Raw genomic sequence first — 14286 nt, 5'->3', positions numbered from 1 at the left:
TCGAATAAATCACTACGTAGTCTTATCTTCGTATGGACTTATGGGACATTAAATAATTCCATAGCTAGTGGTCCTATACATGATAATATACTTTTAAATTTAATATCGTTATGTGTGTAAATTGATGAAATAACCTTGAAAAAGACTGAATATTCAGTGGTTTTATGATGGGATATGTGTTCAAATAGGGAAAGTTGTACATTCCCTGATTGTTGAGAGAATATTTGTTATAAACTACTATCTGTGAATCAAGGGAGTAATATTTAGTAACCATTCATTCGTTGGCGATACATTATCTTAAACTAACATGAATATACATATGACAAAAGTATCACCAATTATTCATGAATTTAATAATTCGTGGTTAAGAAGCTTTTAATAATTTGCTTCCAACTAATATAGGAAAAGCATTTCCAGGCCACCATTAAAGGAGTGGTGTGATGCATTTTAGCTCATAAAAAAAATTAAAGAGAATGTGCACGCCTTAATTGCAAATGTTCACAATCATCACAGCCTTCTTTTTTATAATTTATAATGTCTCCTAGAAAGTTACAGGAACATTTTTGCATCAACTTGTATTGTTATATTTGCTTCAATCCCTAAATATGCATTTTGTTATTATTCCAAAATTGGGACCATAGTATGTCAATAAAACAAGATGGTACCTTTTGCTAATAAACAATGGCGTATCCAGAATTTAAAGTTTTAGGTACCATAAATAGTTACATGATGTGTTATCTTTACTCGAGAATTATCTTTAGATTTATTTGAGCAAAGTTGCAGATATTTTAAAAGAGAAAATTTAAAAAATCGAACCTAAGTTAACATTAAGGGAAAGTGTTCTACCACAAAAAAATCTCATCATATTATTATGCTTTATTTTGGGGGTACGATTGTGTACACTCGTACTTCACCACTGAAACAGATTTAAATGAAAATTCGGAAGTCCCAATGTCCATGGACGTAGCAAAAAATCGTTTAACTTCCAAAGAAGTAAGGAACCATCGTAAGAATCTTAATCTTCAGGGTTCAATATTCTCTCAGCAAGCAATAAATCGTCTGGGGTCGTAACCTGCATTTCAATGTCATTCATATTAGTTTTTCTTCTCGGTGCTTATGGTCTACGTGTTGAGGTCATTGTTCCAGAGATATTGCAGTTACCTTGATGTTGGTGTAAGATCCTTCAGTAATGTACACTGGATGTTTGAGGTGCTCCACTATAGAGACGTCATCGGTAACTTCAAGTCCTTCTCTGCAGAAATCACAGGAGACCAAGAAAACTATGAAATGTGTTTTTATCCACACGCACACACACACACACAAATGTTGCCACACATATATATCTTCTGAGCCGTATAGAGCTGAGACATTAGAACAAGGTCTTAACGATGACAACAGATTTCATAATTTTATCTGGTGTGATTGTTGCCTCACTACTATTTATTGATTGAAGTTGCTATACAAAGTAGGGTATATCAAATAGAAATATAGAAGATTACTTTAGCGAGGATAAAGAGTCACCTATTTACAAGCTCGAAACCCTTCCTAAGCAAGTCCGGCTTGATAACCTGCACACATAGTTGATCAGTCGTACATACAGACTTCTTGACTAGTCAGAAAATCCATGTCGTGCACATGCCCAAATGAAGTTTTGATGCACAGCTACGAACCTGTGGGGTTTGCATTTCCCAGAGGGTCTTCCGGTCCAGTGTTTTAACCACAAAAGACTCGGCATTAGCCTGAATCAGTAAAACAAGAGTATACATAGTAGTATTTTTCTTCAGAATGTGAAGCAACACGAATTACTTGAAATGGAAATCTGTCATTTCACTTGCACAGGTTGTTATAACTTTTTTTCATCAACCCACGTCCTCGAATCTTAACAACTACTCCTAATTACTTGAAGGGTTTTATTTTGTCTACGCATAGGTTTCAGGGGACAGAATGTAAGTGCCCACCTCCTTGATTGTAGCCTTAGCAGGAACACCTAGCACAGCTGCCCCAATTCGCTTGCCATCCTTCAGAACCTGGTAATGAATACATAATTATGATCATTGTACTTGTAACTCCAAGCCCTAACATTATTTGGCATTATGCATCATCTAAACAAACTTAGAAAAAGGTAACCATGTAAAATCTTGATTAGATTATCAGGATTTAATAATCAAGCACCAAGACAGAAACTAAGTCTATTGTTAGATGCATCAAGCCATCAACTAACAAAAAAAATGGAAGTATATTTAACCTGCACATACGTAGCTATAGTATGCAATGTATAACCAATGATTTAGAGACATAATTCGGAAAGGAAGTAAATTAACTTTGAATAAGAAAATAGCTCGTGTTTCACGATTGAGGTCCCAATGGTACAATTGCAAACAGGATACAAACTTCTAAACTCAGATACAAGTTTCTTACTTTTTTGTACACTTTTAAGAATTTCTTAGTTAATATCTGTCTTTCTCGTTGATCTTTAAACATATAAAGCCAAAGAATATTATGTTCCCATGATTCCTTGTAAATCTCTTCAACTAGGATATGGATTAGTAGGCATCCCATATGCAAGTAATAGTGTTGTTGACGGCAGCATACACCAATCTCAAACATGTATGGATGATACAAATCTGAAATTCTTTGCTTTAAACTGGCTTCTTTATCACATTAGACAGCACACACAATGTAGAAAACCTAATGATAATTGGATATGTAAATAGGATTTTGCACATCTTCTTGTTTAAGAGATGAAGATGAATAACACGGACAAATGGAGAAGTTAACGCATACCTTTGCGACATCTGGAGTTTCCACGAGAGGTCTTGCAGAATCATGTATGCAGACTAGCTCAGAATTTACATCAATTGCCTGAAACAAAGTCCTCATTTTTTAATAGACTTTTAAAATATATGACTCTGTTCCAAATAATTATCATTAGATTAGGTATAATTTCTATGTGTGCTAAGACTAATTGGAGAGTTTAGTGCAGACATTGCAGATCAGGGACTAATTCAACATATGAGAAAATTCCAGTGCTGCTGATCCTGAAAGTGATTGTGGTTTACACTTTCGCACTATCTTATTTATAACCTCAACTTCAGATTATTTTTAGACATCCTTAACTTAGTGAATGTGATTATTTTTCTCATTAAAATTTCCAGTGCCGGAAATCTGCACAGGCTGTCAGGCTCACTCGTAAAATGAGGTAGAAGTTCATGTTCTACCTCAAACAGAATCGGCGTTGTTCTTGTCTTCACCTAAAACAAATCCTCCTTCTATTTCAGAAACCCTAAACAAATTCAGGCCCTAAATCACAATTAACCCTTGAACCCTAAAATTAATAGTAAGTTTTTATCCAGAATAGCCATTCTGGAAAGTGTCCCCCTAAGATAACATACTTAGCTACCCTTAACTTAAGGAACATGAGGAAGATTCTAGTCATATAAATCAATGAGCAGTTGTAGGCCACTTGGGAACTTCAAATAAAAAGTAATACGGCCACCGATAATATGGTAACTTCATCGATAAGGCTTTCATCTTGTGACAACTCATGTGAAAAGGGGAAAATGTACACAAAGGACAAGTTTCCATACAGTCAAGTTAAATAGATTCAAACAACTGATGAGTACATTACCTCTAATCCACTGTATACAGAATCTTGCCTCTCTTTCCCAGGCAACGCAAATTTCAAGTCAATGTGAATATCGTCTCTGGCATCTAACACCACAGAAGCAGGTATTGAGTCTTTGATTTTCTTACAGAAGAGGTACCAACTAAGCCATTTTCAGTGCATACCACATATACAGGAAGCATTTTCATTATTTGAGTATTTCTTGAATTAAAAAATTGTTTTAGGTACTACGTAGACAACATATACAGACCTTCAAAAATGTCTCGATACGAAGGATCGCATACAACAACAATTTCCTTCACCTCAGGCATCCTTGAGAAAGTGTAGAAACTGCAAGATACATAATAGTGTAGTTCAGTAACAAACAAGAGGTTACAGAAGTGGAGAAAGTCATTCTTTCTTATTTATTGACAAATGAATTTACTGTTAAGGTAATATCTCATGATTACACATCATTTGGCATAACCAAAAGCATTTTACAAGAAAGTTATTCAGTTCTTGCACTCACCTGTATAAAGCTATCGGTTGGCCAAGAAGTGGAAGATACTGCTTAGGCATGCTTGCCTATGAATCAAATAACACAGACTACAATCAACCATGTGATGAATAGCCCTTAGAAGAAGATAAGAAGGTGCAACGAACAAAAAGAGCAAAAAGAAGAAAAGATGGAGACATATTCAATATTTCAATGTCCAACAAATATCATTCAAATAAAAAACCAAAACCAAGAACTGAATCCATGATGACTTTTGTACTGTATGAACCCATAGTTTCACAAATCATACCAATCAGCAAAAAAGCTAAATTACCAGTCATTAAAACATGATCAATTGACAATGTCACATAGCACTTAGCACTCAATAGTCGATATCACAATGTCCCGTGGATGAATGCATCACAAGTTCCAATTTTGACATTCAAAACACACCACAAAATTACAGTTATTCAAACCGAAACCATCAGAGAAAATGAATGATGACTCACACCCATTCTTTTGCCCTTTCCTCCTGCAAGCAGAACAACAGAGACACTTTTCTCTTTGACCACTACATCTGTATCTAAGCCCTGCCATTCAATAATCAACACAAAAAAAAAAACCACACAAATGTCAAATTTCGGAACGAGAACGGAAGTAGAAACTCATCAACTAATCGGAGCCACACTTACCCCCGCAGAGCAACTGATTGTGGAGAATTTAGGGCTCTTCAAGGACCCGACGTCTCTGCTATCATAATCGGAGGTCAAAGCAAATGAGGGGCGGAATTTAGAGGCGAAAACCAAAGTTGCACCGGAACTAAGCGGGATAGAAGAAGGGGAAGCAGTGAGAGACATTGTAAAGGATGGGATGCTTCCAAATTGAAGTGTTGACGACATCTTTCTTGTTCAGAAAATCTCTTCTTGACTGAAAGAAGAGAAGAATGAAATAATGAAGTTTCACACACACCAATTCTTATTCAATCGAACAAAGTTGAAATTTTAAGAAGTTGAAACTATTGTATTTGTTTTAATTTAATAGCCGCCGAAACGCACACAACAATGAATACACGATACTCACAATTCAAATGCAATATCAGCATGTGTTGGAACCATTTTATAATAAAGATTCTTATAATATGAATTTGTTTTCATGATAGGAAAGAGAGAATTAATTATAAGTTTTTAGTCTCTAGCTAATAATAATTTTTTGTGGTTATAGTTATTTAAAGGGTAAATTGCCTATAAAGTCATGAATTTTCAATATAGTTTGGTTTTTTCCATAAACTTTAAATGTTGCATGAAAAGTTATGAACTTTATCAAACTGTGTTAATTTCCCATTTAACCCGACCCGGTAGATTTCCGATACAAACTTATCCTACGTGACGCGTCGGAAGCATGACTTGGCAAATGACAAATTTATGGTTTAATTTGAATTGTGGAATTAATGTTACTTTTATGCTAAATTCGATTTGTGGAATTCGATTTGTATGTTTTCATTTGTTCTACTTGTATGCCTGTGATAATCCAGGGTCAGAGATTGCAAAAATATAAGAGAAATAATCAGAATTAGTTGAGTTTTATCAAGTCACGCCTTCAACGCGCCACGTAGGATAAGTAATTGTGTCGGAAATCTATCAAGTCGGGTTGGATGGGAAATTTACACAGTTTGGTAAAGTTCATGACTTTTCATGCAACATTTAAAGTTCACGGGAAAAATCAAACTATGTTGAAAGTTCATGACTTTACAAGCAATTTGCCCTTATTTAAAATACTGAGTATCAAAATTTTTACTCCATATAATAGCACAATGTTATAAGAGCATCCACTATAGGTGGATGCTTTTTGGTGGACAACTTTTTTTTTTGTCCATAGCCCCATTTTATTTGTCCATAGCCACAAAAAAAAGTGTCTGCAACAATAGTGGACACTTTTTGGTGGACAAATTTCACTTTATTTTATTTGTTGTATATTTTAATTCAATTACAATTAAAATTATCGGACTATAAATAATTAGAGAACGAGATAATAATAAAATTAAAAAGTTCGATGAGACCAAATATTCGTTGTATTCATGGATACCGGAAAATTACACAACGAACATTTAAAAAAAAAACATACAAAAACAAATAAAAACACCGCCACCATCTACTCGGTGGCGGAGTCGGAATCCTCTGCCTCATCTTCGTCGCCCACTCCCCCCGGCGCCGCCGCCCCTGCCCACGCCGCCCCCGGCGCCGCCCCTGGACCAGTCAGCCCCAGATCCTCTCTGATCCTACACATCAGCTCATAGTATATCGCCTTGGTGATCGGGTCGATGGCCGACTCGTAGAAACGGCAGTTATCTTGCAGTTGTTTCATCAACTGCACATTCAGGTTCCTGTTCAAGACCACATGGTCCCCATGGTCCACGGACTGAGCTCCAGAAGGCGCCTGCGCGCCTCGCGATCCAGACGCGGCCGCCGAGTAGCGGGAACCTGCAGACATTCGGGCGCTGCGGATACTGGCCTTCTGCCCCAGAGGGCGTGAGCGCCTGGTGTGTGTATCAGAGGGCTCCTCCGCTTGGGCGGTCGATTGATTGTCCGCCGCTGCTGCTGCTGTAGTTCCCGGCTCTGTTGCGTCTATTGCGCTTCGCCGCGTGACCCCCAGTCTCCTCTGCACAAATGGCCTTAAATTTCGGGCAGTTCTCGAGAACGAGAAACTCCTCCCAGTGGTTGAACCTAGGCTTATATAGCGCGTTGTATTGGGACACAGACAGAGCCTTCACGTCGGCTTCGTTGCGGCCACTCTCAGCGTTGAGAAGGTTGTTGCCGTAGATGCCCGCGAACTTCTTGGTGGTTCTCAGAATCCTCCCAAACTTTTTCCGGAGCTGTTCCGCGTCACGCGGTTTGGCGCCTCTCGGCTTGAACTCATTGTAGGTCAACAAGACGCGCTTCCAAAAGCCCATCTCGGTCTGATCGGTGCCAACACAGGGGTCTGATGTGACGGCATCCCATGCCCTCGCCATAGCAATCGACTCGTCTTTGGTGTAGTGCCCACCCCGACTTGTTACCGCCGACTCGCTACCGCCGCTGCCGCTGCCATCCCCGTCGCCGTCGCCGCCGCCTCTCCCCCCACCGCCGTTGCCGCCGCCCCTCCCACCACCACCGTTGCCGCCCCTCCCACCACTGCTGTCGCCGCCGCCTCTCCCACCACCGCCGTCGCCGGAAGATCTCGTCGGCGGGGTCTCCGGTAGGCCCGGACTCATCAGCCCCATCATCTGCTCCAGTGTGAACCTATCAAAATCAGACAACGGAGTCTGGGTGCGCTGGAAAGAGTGAGAATGGGTATCCGGCCGCGGATGGTTGGGCGAGTCCATAGTGGGTCGATAATCTCCAAATGCCTAACGACCCAAATTCCTCTGATGAGAAGATTGACCCCGATATTGGCTTTGTTGCCACGGCGGGGATGTCGGTGACCACGACTGTATTGGAGGGGGACTGGGACTCGATCCCCGGGAGGTGGGACTCGATCCCCACAGCTGAGATGGCTGCGAAGAAGGATAGTATCCGTATCCCGATTCTTCCGTGCCGGGTGAATCTTCGTCTCTCCCGTGCATTTGGTAAAAGCTAGGGTTGTGAAATTGGGGTTGGAGTGAAAATGGGTGTGGAGTGGAAAATAAATTGGTGGGGTATTTAAATAAGCCAAAAAAATGAATTAAAATTCGAATTTAAAAAAAAATAAAATAAAATAAAATAAATCCGGTGACCGCCGCGGCGGTGCTGCCGCGCAATAGATAGGCGCGGCGGCCGCCGCGATTCTCTCTCATGCGGCCCGTCCTCGCCGCAAAGCCGGCGATGCCCCTTCCGCCCCAAGAGTTTCGTCCGCCCGCGGGGCGGACGCCTTCCCCCCTATACATCGCCGCGGCTAAGCCGTCTCCGGGGCGGCCGGCGCGCCGCCCCTGTAGTGGTTGCTCTAATAAGAGCTAGGTTGCTCATGTGATGTACTAATTAACTACTCCCTCTGTCTGCCATTAGGAGCTCCATTTATGGGTGGCAGTGAGTGTTAAGTGTAAGAAAAGTGAGTGAAAAAAAATTAACGCAATAGGGGTCTCACTTATATATGTATTAGTTTTAAATGAATAGTGAGTAGAATGAGTTAGTGAAAGGTAGAATCCTAGTACTATTTATGGTGAACTGAGACTCTTATTCGCGGATGACCTGAAATGGAAAAACGGGACTCCTATTCGCGGATTGAGGGATTAATTGTCTAAGATTGAATTAGCCAAGGTTGTTCATGTATCAAGGGGGGAAGACTTAATTCATGATCATTTTTAGTTATAATTATTGTTAAATAATTTTAGTCTTTTAATGTCACAATATTACAAAAAATGTTTTGCTAAAATCGTCCCAAAATAAAAAAGTACATTCCACTGGATCAGACCTTAACAGTTCACGCAATTTGGTCACTTATTTTTTCATTTGAAATTTATTAAAATTAGATATTCTCAAAAATAAAATAGATAATTAAATATTTGAAAAATAAATAATTGAAGTCTTTAAATTGCACAATTAAAAGTAAATATAACAAAAATAAAATCCTAAAATTACATAATGAAATTCCTAAAAAGAACATAATCAAAATAATTAAATAAAAATTACAAATAACCTAATCCGCGTAGACACTTCTTTCATGTTGCCGGTTCATCGCTCATCCTCAACGTGTCTTGGAACGACAAATACTAATTTGCGCAATACAAATATGGTCAATCTAGTTTCATAGCACAACAAAAGGTCTATAAATTTTATTAGTATTGGTAGAATTAAGTAAATGATGAGACACAAGGTGTAACTTTACATGGTATGAATGATATTTGAAAATCACCTATAAATACAAAATCAAAGGGAATGGATTAGGTGATCATATGCTCAATCTCTTGTTTTCTGATCTCCTCAATTTAGCACACTCTCCAATTAAAGAGAATCTTCTTCCACCTTTGGGTTGTACTTGTACACCCTGCACAAGGAACACAAGTTCACCAACATGGTTCGCGAATATACCCGGTCGGGTCACACTTTCGATATCGACATATTAGTACCACGACAAATTATTCCCATTTCTAATTCTAGATAATCGTGTTGACAGTCGAACGTGTTATACAGGAGCCACCAGGCTTTTATTAAAAGTCGGGTTAGGAACAAAAATCGATTTATCGGGTACTAATTTGCAAATATCATAAAATGTGACTTGACTCAAAACATAACACAGCCTACCTTTCTTCTTCCTTGAGGTCTGCGGTTATTCCAACATAAGAAGGCGCTGCAACCGCCTGCGCCACTGCTAGATTCATATCCCCTGCAGAAGAATGATGACACCATTGTTACACATGACTAAGCATCCATAGATTCTGAAAAATGTTTAGAGAGACTTACATGTTATCCGGGAAGGTGGTGGCGTTATGCAGCAAGCTCGGAGATATGGGGTGATGGCCGATCTTGTTACCTGTCTGATCATTGATTTTGAGTACTTTAATCTCATGATGCAACTCATCTTCCCATTGCTGCACTTTCGAATTCAATACGTGTGGATGATCTATGCCATCCTGAGGCAGGACTTGATTCCTTTCTGGCTTCCATGATGCAGTGGCTCCTTTCTCCATTGCATGCATCCACGCGGTTTCCAGCCTTTGCTCGTGGATAATGGATTCGATTCTCCGCAAGGGGAGATCTGATTTGCCATCTTCCGATGTACTAACATCTGCAGAGGAGGTTCTGACTCTCCAGTCGTGCAGCAGACTTACCCTAACCTCCACGTTGCTTCGTAAAACGAATTCAAATACATTAGTGATGCTGCTGAGAAAACCTAGTGCTCGGCTCTTGGTGTTACCATCCTCAAACGCAATGTCGGCAATCAAACCACCTGCATGAACAAGTCTGTTACGAGTTTTGCAACAACGAAAGCTCTTAAGCATGCACTTGAAATGATCACGCGATTTACCTTTCGTTTCAGACAAACAAACAAGCTTTCCATGAGCATGAAGTAGTTGCCTCAGTGTCTTAGAATGGCACTTCTCAATGCACTGGATCCAGATATTATTCAACATCCTCGAATCCATGCATGTCATTGTCGTTTGACCAGTTGCGAAATCACCATTTGAGCCTGTCAGATTTCCGCTATCACTGAATTGGCTTTGATTGGGTTTGGCAATTTGTCTGACTGGTTTTTCGTTGCTCGTTGAATTGCAGTGAGCAGCAACCATAAAGGGTGAGGGCGAACCTGACTTTTGAGGTGCAAATTGTGCATCTGAGTTCTGCTTGGGGGCTGTAGATTCTCTAACCATACTTACGTGCTCCTCGTCAGTTGCCTTTGAACTCTGTCGTCGACTACTGGTGGACTGAGTTCGATCTGGAGAAGACATAGAACCTAATTGTAATAGGGTTGCTGTGAACCAGGTTGATCGTTCCGTTGAAACTCTGAGATGCTTTTCCGCCTCAGACAGTAGCGTTAATGCGTGCTTAAGTCTGTCCGATTCTCTTTCAGTCACTGAAAATTCAACCATCAATGGTTTCAGAAATTATGAGATAACAGCAATGGATAAATAAGCATTTGAAGCAACAAATATCATCATTGAATTCTCCATCAACCCCACCCCCACAACCTTCACTGCTTTGTTTCCTCTTTTATTACTGTTTTTCAAATTCTTCATACATAATAACTTGAATGTGGTAATCAACACAAAAAAATTACATATATGAGAAAATAAACCCCAAAAAAAACTTGATGAACTGAGGATGCTATAAGTTCAAAATGTCCAGCTTACATATTTATAGGTATTAATAATGATTCTTTTATTATAGTATCTTCTTCCAGAATAGGGAAAGACAGTAATTTGAAATCTTATGCAGTTATCAACTTTTCCATTATATTAACCTAGAACATGAAAATTGAAGTTGATGTTAAAGGCATGCTAAACATAGTAAAAGTAAAATAACTTACAATTTCTCCCACCAAAGAACAGATAGTTGTCCTTTGCATCAGCATTTGAATAAGTCCCAGCAATAATATCCACAATAAGTGTCACCAACTGAGAGATTAGTACTAATGGATCAACACCCGAATCCATTAATTCCCTCGCTCTTCTAACTGTCTCTGTAGCATTTGATGACATTGCTAGCTCCAGAAGGTCAAGTAATTTATCCTCCGAGACAACCCCCATCTGCATAAGAAGCATAAGCATCATATGAAAATTCTTCGTTAGAAGACATGGAGACGAATTAATCTATAGATATCGACATTCACTTTTTTAGTAATCAGAACCATGAAAACTCTTATTTAAGAGCAAGATCTTTTTTCTTGACTAAAATGGGCAAGAAAATACCAAAAATAGTTCTTCATTGAATGCAAGTCGGAAAGAAAGAAGATTATGCAGAATCATCACAAGGCAGGACAATAAAGATTTAACTTACAAGCTCATTCACCAGGGACTTAGTGATTCGTTTCCCAAACAAACTCAACTGGTCCAGCATGGTTTCTGCATCTCGTGGTGAACCATCTGCATTTGAGGCAATCAACTCTAACGCATTTGGATCAACATCTAAGTTCTCATCAGTTGCAAGCTTCTTTAGGCGAGTAACAATATCGCCATTGCTAATTTTGTTGAAAACGTGCTTCTGGCAACGAGTCAATATGGTGCGTGGTACATTGTCAACATCAGTTGTAATGAGTACAAAAACAATACGCGGCAATGGTTTTTCAAGGAGTCGAAGAAATGCCAGCCATGTTCTTGAGGGCAGTAAATGACACTGGTCAATGACAAAAATCTTGTAATGTGGAAGTGCCGAGGGATGGACCACTGATATGTTTCTTAACAGATTTTTCATTTGGTCGATTCCCTTCTTATTGGAGCCATTAACTTCTTCAAGACACCTGCTCTTTCCAGACATGAAATCAGTACATTCCCGGCAGATCCCACAGGGTTTACTCCCTTCAGTGGCAATGCAATTCAAAGCAGCAGCAAAGATTCTAGCCGCGGAAGTTTTACCAATGCCACGAGCACCTTGAAATAGATAAACTGGAGCAATCCGCCTTCTTGAAACCGCACTCGTAAGAGATTGAACAACTATTTTTTGGCCAATTAATTCGTCAAAAAACATTGGCCTATATTTGTGGCTCAGGCTTCGGATATTCTCTGGAGAACCTTCTTCACGTGCTTCCTCGTTCAGAGCTACTACCTCAAGGCCTTCCTGACTTCTACAACTTGAAGACCACCTCCTACCATCCAACCGGCTCAAGGCCTCCATATCAAGCTCTGTGAAATTTGTTGAGAGCTCATCGTCACTGTTCCCACTTCTCATGGATAATCTTCCATCAGCACTATTTCCAATAAGAGGAATGAGGCTTTGACCTGCTGTCATGGAGCTGAGTCTCCTCTTGTTGGAAGCCAAAGGCAAACGATGATGTCTTCCATGGGACGTGGTCTGACTTCCACAAAACAAGCTGCTTCCTTTCCTTCTTAGAGCATCAGAAAGAGACGGAGAACAAGAACTCCCCCCATATCTAGACTTTGGTGTCGACCTTCTAGACCAGTAACAAGGAATTCCACAACCCTGACGTCCAGGCAAATCCAACTGATCATCTCCATCATCATCAGCACCATTCAATGACCCGGTGGTGGCATCCCAAGACTCGACAGTACTTGGGTTCCTAACAGCATACCTATTATAAGAGCTTGTCGACAATGCTTGTGTGCTATACGAAACGGAATCATCCTCCTTCCTATGACTCCTCAACAACTTTGTCGGTGAACGAGACCAACCTTTCTTCTTAAGCCTAGCAAGCAAAGGCGATATCGCAGAATCCCTCCCTAAATCCTCAGAATTGCAATAATCCCCATTATCATCAGACTGATCCCCCAATTTAGCCAAATCATCCCTCCTCAATCCCACACTAGGCGAACAGTCAGCAACATTCTTAGCATACCTACTCAAAATCATCCTCATCTGCAACTTCTCCTTCTGATGCCTAGAACCACCACTAGAACAATTACCCCTCTTCGACTTCTTCTTAACAGTACGCCTACACTTAGACACCGATGAACCATACCTATCACTCAAATAACCCTCACTCTTCGAATCATTCCCACCACCATTCAAACTAGACGAGGACCCCTCATCTTCACCATTCCGCCTACTCTTCTCACTCTCAGGCTTCTGATTCCTCCAGTTACACAAATAAACCCTCCCCCTATCCCCTTTCCCTTTCCTACCACCAGCATTATTACTATTCCCACTCCCTGCAAGCGAAGGAGGGTGCAAAATGTGTTGAGAGGGAGAAGCAACAGCATTACCATTGCTCTTGTAGTGAAGAGATCTTGCAGAGCCAAGAGGCGGAGAGCGCCAAGATGAGGAGGTTCCGGGGTCCCTGAGCACTCTGGCGGCCTTCCTGATTTGGGTGAGCTCCTTCTTCAAATGCAGGTTGCTGGGGCGGTGATCAATCCCACTCCCGCCGGCGTCAACTGACAACATAGCTCCGCTCCGCTGCAGTGAATCAGGAAATGGGAAAGAGGAGCATTGCATACATATACACGATGTAATTAATTCATTGCAAGCATTTTGTTTAGGAAGACAGATCTGTGGATCTTAATAGCCTTTCTTTAATGGCCACTTCTGCCCAACCTAACATAAATAATGGATTTCAAGGCAATAATTACTGCTCAATTATTTCCATGGTTTAAGGCGCAGCACAGCAAATAATTGAAATGGAATCACTCCTTTTTCCCTCCCTCGCAATATTACGTTGCAAGGAATTTCCGTTTTTGACTTTAGGGCTTGTTTGTTTCTTTCCCCGACCATGCAAAATCTATTCATTCATTATTTTTATTTTTATTCCCATATTAGGGCATTCACATAATCACATCTCCCTAAATCAGTTCAATATTATTCCCCTTATTATTTTAATTATATTATTCGTTTTGTATAATGGAATTAAATGTCTAAGAATCCAATCATCCAAACACAACCCCTTTTAAAATCTTTCATTCTCAATTTTGAAAAAAATCTATAGGCTTGATATACCAAGTTGGTAATATGAGTTGGTTTCCAACTAATAAATTTTTGACAAATGTAATTTTGTTGATATGGAAACTAGTGTAGACATACCAGTTGTCAAAACATAATCATACTATATATGGTTATGCATGTCAAAAATA

The 14286-nt window shown here is 40.0% G+C and overlaps 2 protein-coding genes across 3 annotated transcripts; both read right to left on the bottom strand.

The window, feature by feature from the left end:
* Positions 1–801: 801 nt before the first annotated feature.
* LOC125192804 (2-C-methyl-D-erythritol 4-phosphate cytidylyltransferase, chloroplastic) lies at positions 802–5108 on the bottom strand. The gene is made up of 11 exons (XM_048090464.2): positions 4793–5108; positions 4610–4690; positions 4134–4189; positions 3876–3955; positions 3629–3711; positions 2785–2862; positions 1959–2027; positions 1671–1739; positions 1522–1568; positions 1162–1252; positions 802–1072 (listed from the first exon to the last, which is right to left on the bottom strand). Exons 1-11 carry the CDS (start codon positions 4997–4999, stop codon positions 1016–1018), a joined length of 918 nt encoding a protein of 305 aa, XP_047946421.2. The 5' UTR covers positions 5000–5108; the 3' UTR covers positions 802–1015.
* Positions 5109–8862: 3754 nt separating this feature from the next.
* On the bottom strand, positions 8863–13820 carry LOC125191900 (protein STICHEL-like). Of its 2 annotated transcripts, XM_048089325.2 has the most exons (7): positions 11546–13820; positions 11076–11295; positions 10356–10622; positions 10077–10238; positions 9512–9998; positions 9353–9434; positions 8863–9095 (listed from the first exon to the last, which is right to left on the bottom strand). In XM_048089325.2, the coding sequence occupies exons 1-7, from the start codon at positions 13652–13654 to the stop codon at positions 9000–9002; spliced, it is 3423 nt and encodes a 1140-aa protein (XP_047945282.2). In that variant the 5' UTR covers positions 13655–13820; the 3' UTR covers positions 8863–8999. The 2 variants fall into 2 exon arrangements, with proteins under 2 accessions (XP_047945282.2, XP_047945281.2); XM_048089324.2 differs by having other exon boundaries at positions 10077–10622; positions 11546–13819.
* Positions 13821–14286: the final 466 nt, after the last annotated feature.

The sequence above is a fragment of the Salvia hispanica genome, chromosome 4 (assembly GCF_029641045.1).
Source record: "Salvia hispanica isolate PSC_SH4W2 chromosome 4, Shi_PSC_v1, whole genome shotgun sequence".
Classification (NCBI taxonomy): Eukaryota; Viridiplantae; Streptophyta; class Magnoliopsida; order Lamiales; family Lamiaceae; genus Salvia; species Salvia hispanica.
The sequence above is the reverse complement of the archived record's forward strand: the minus strand, read 5'-3'. Positions and strand labels throughout refer to the sequence as shown.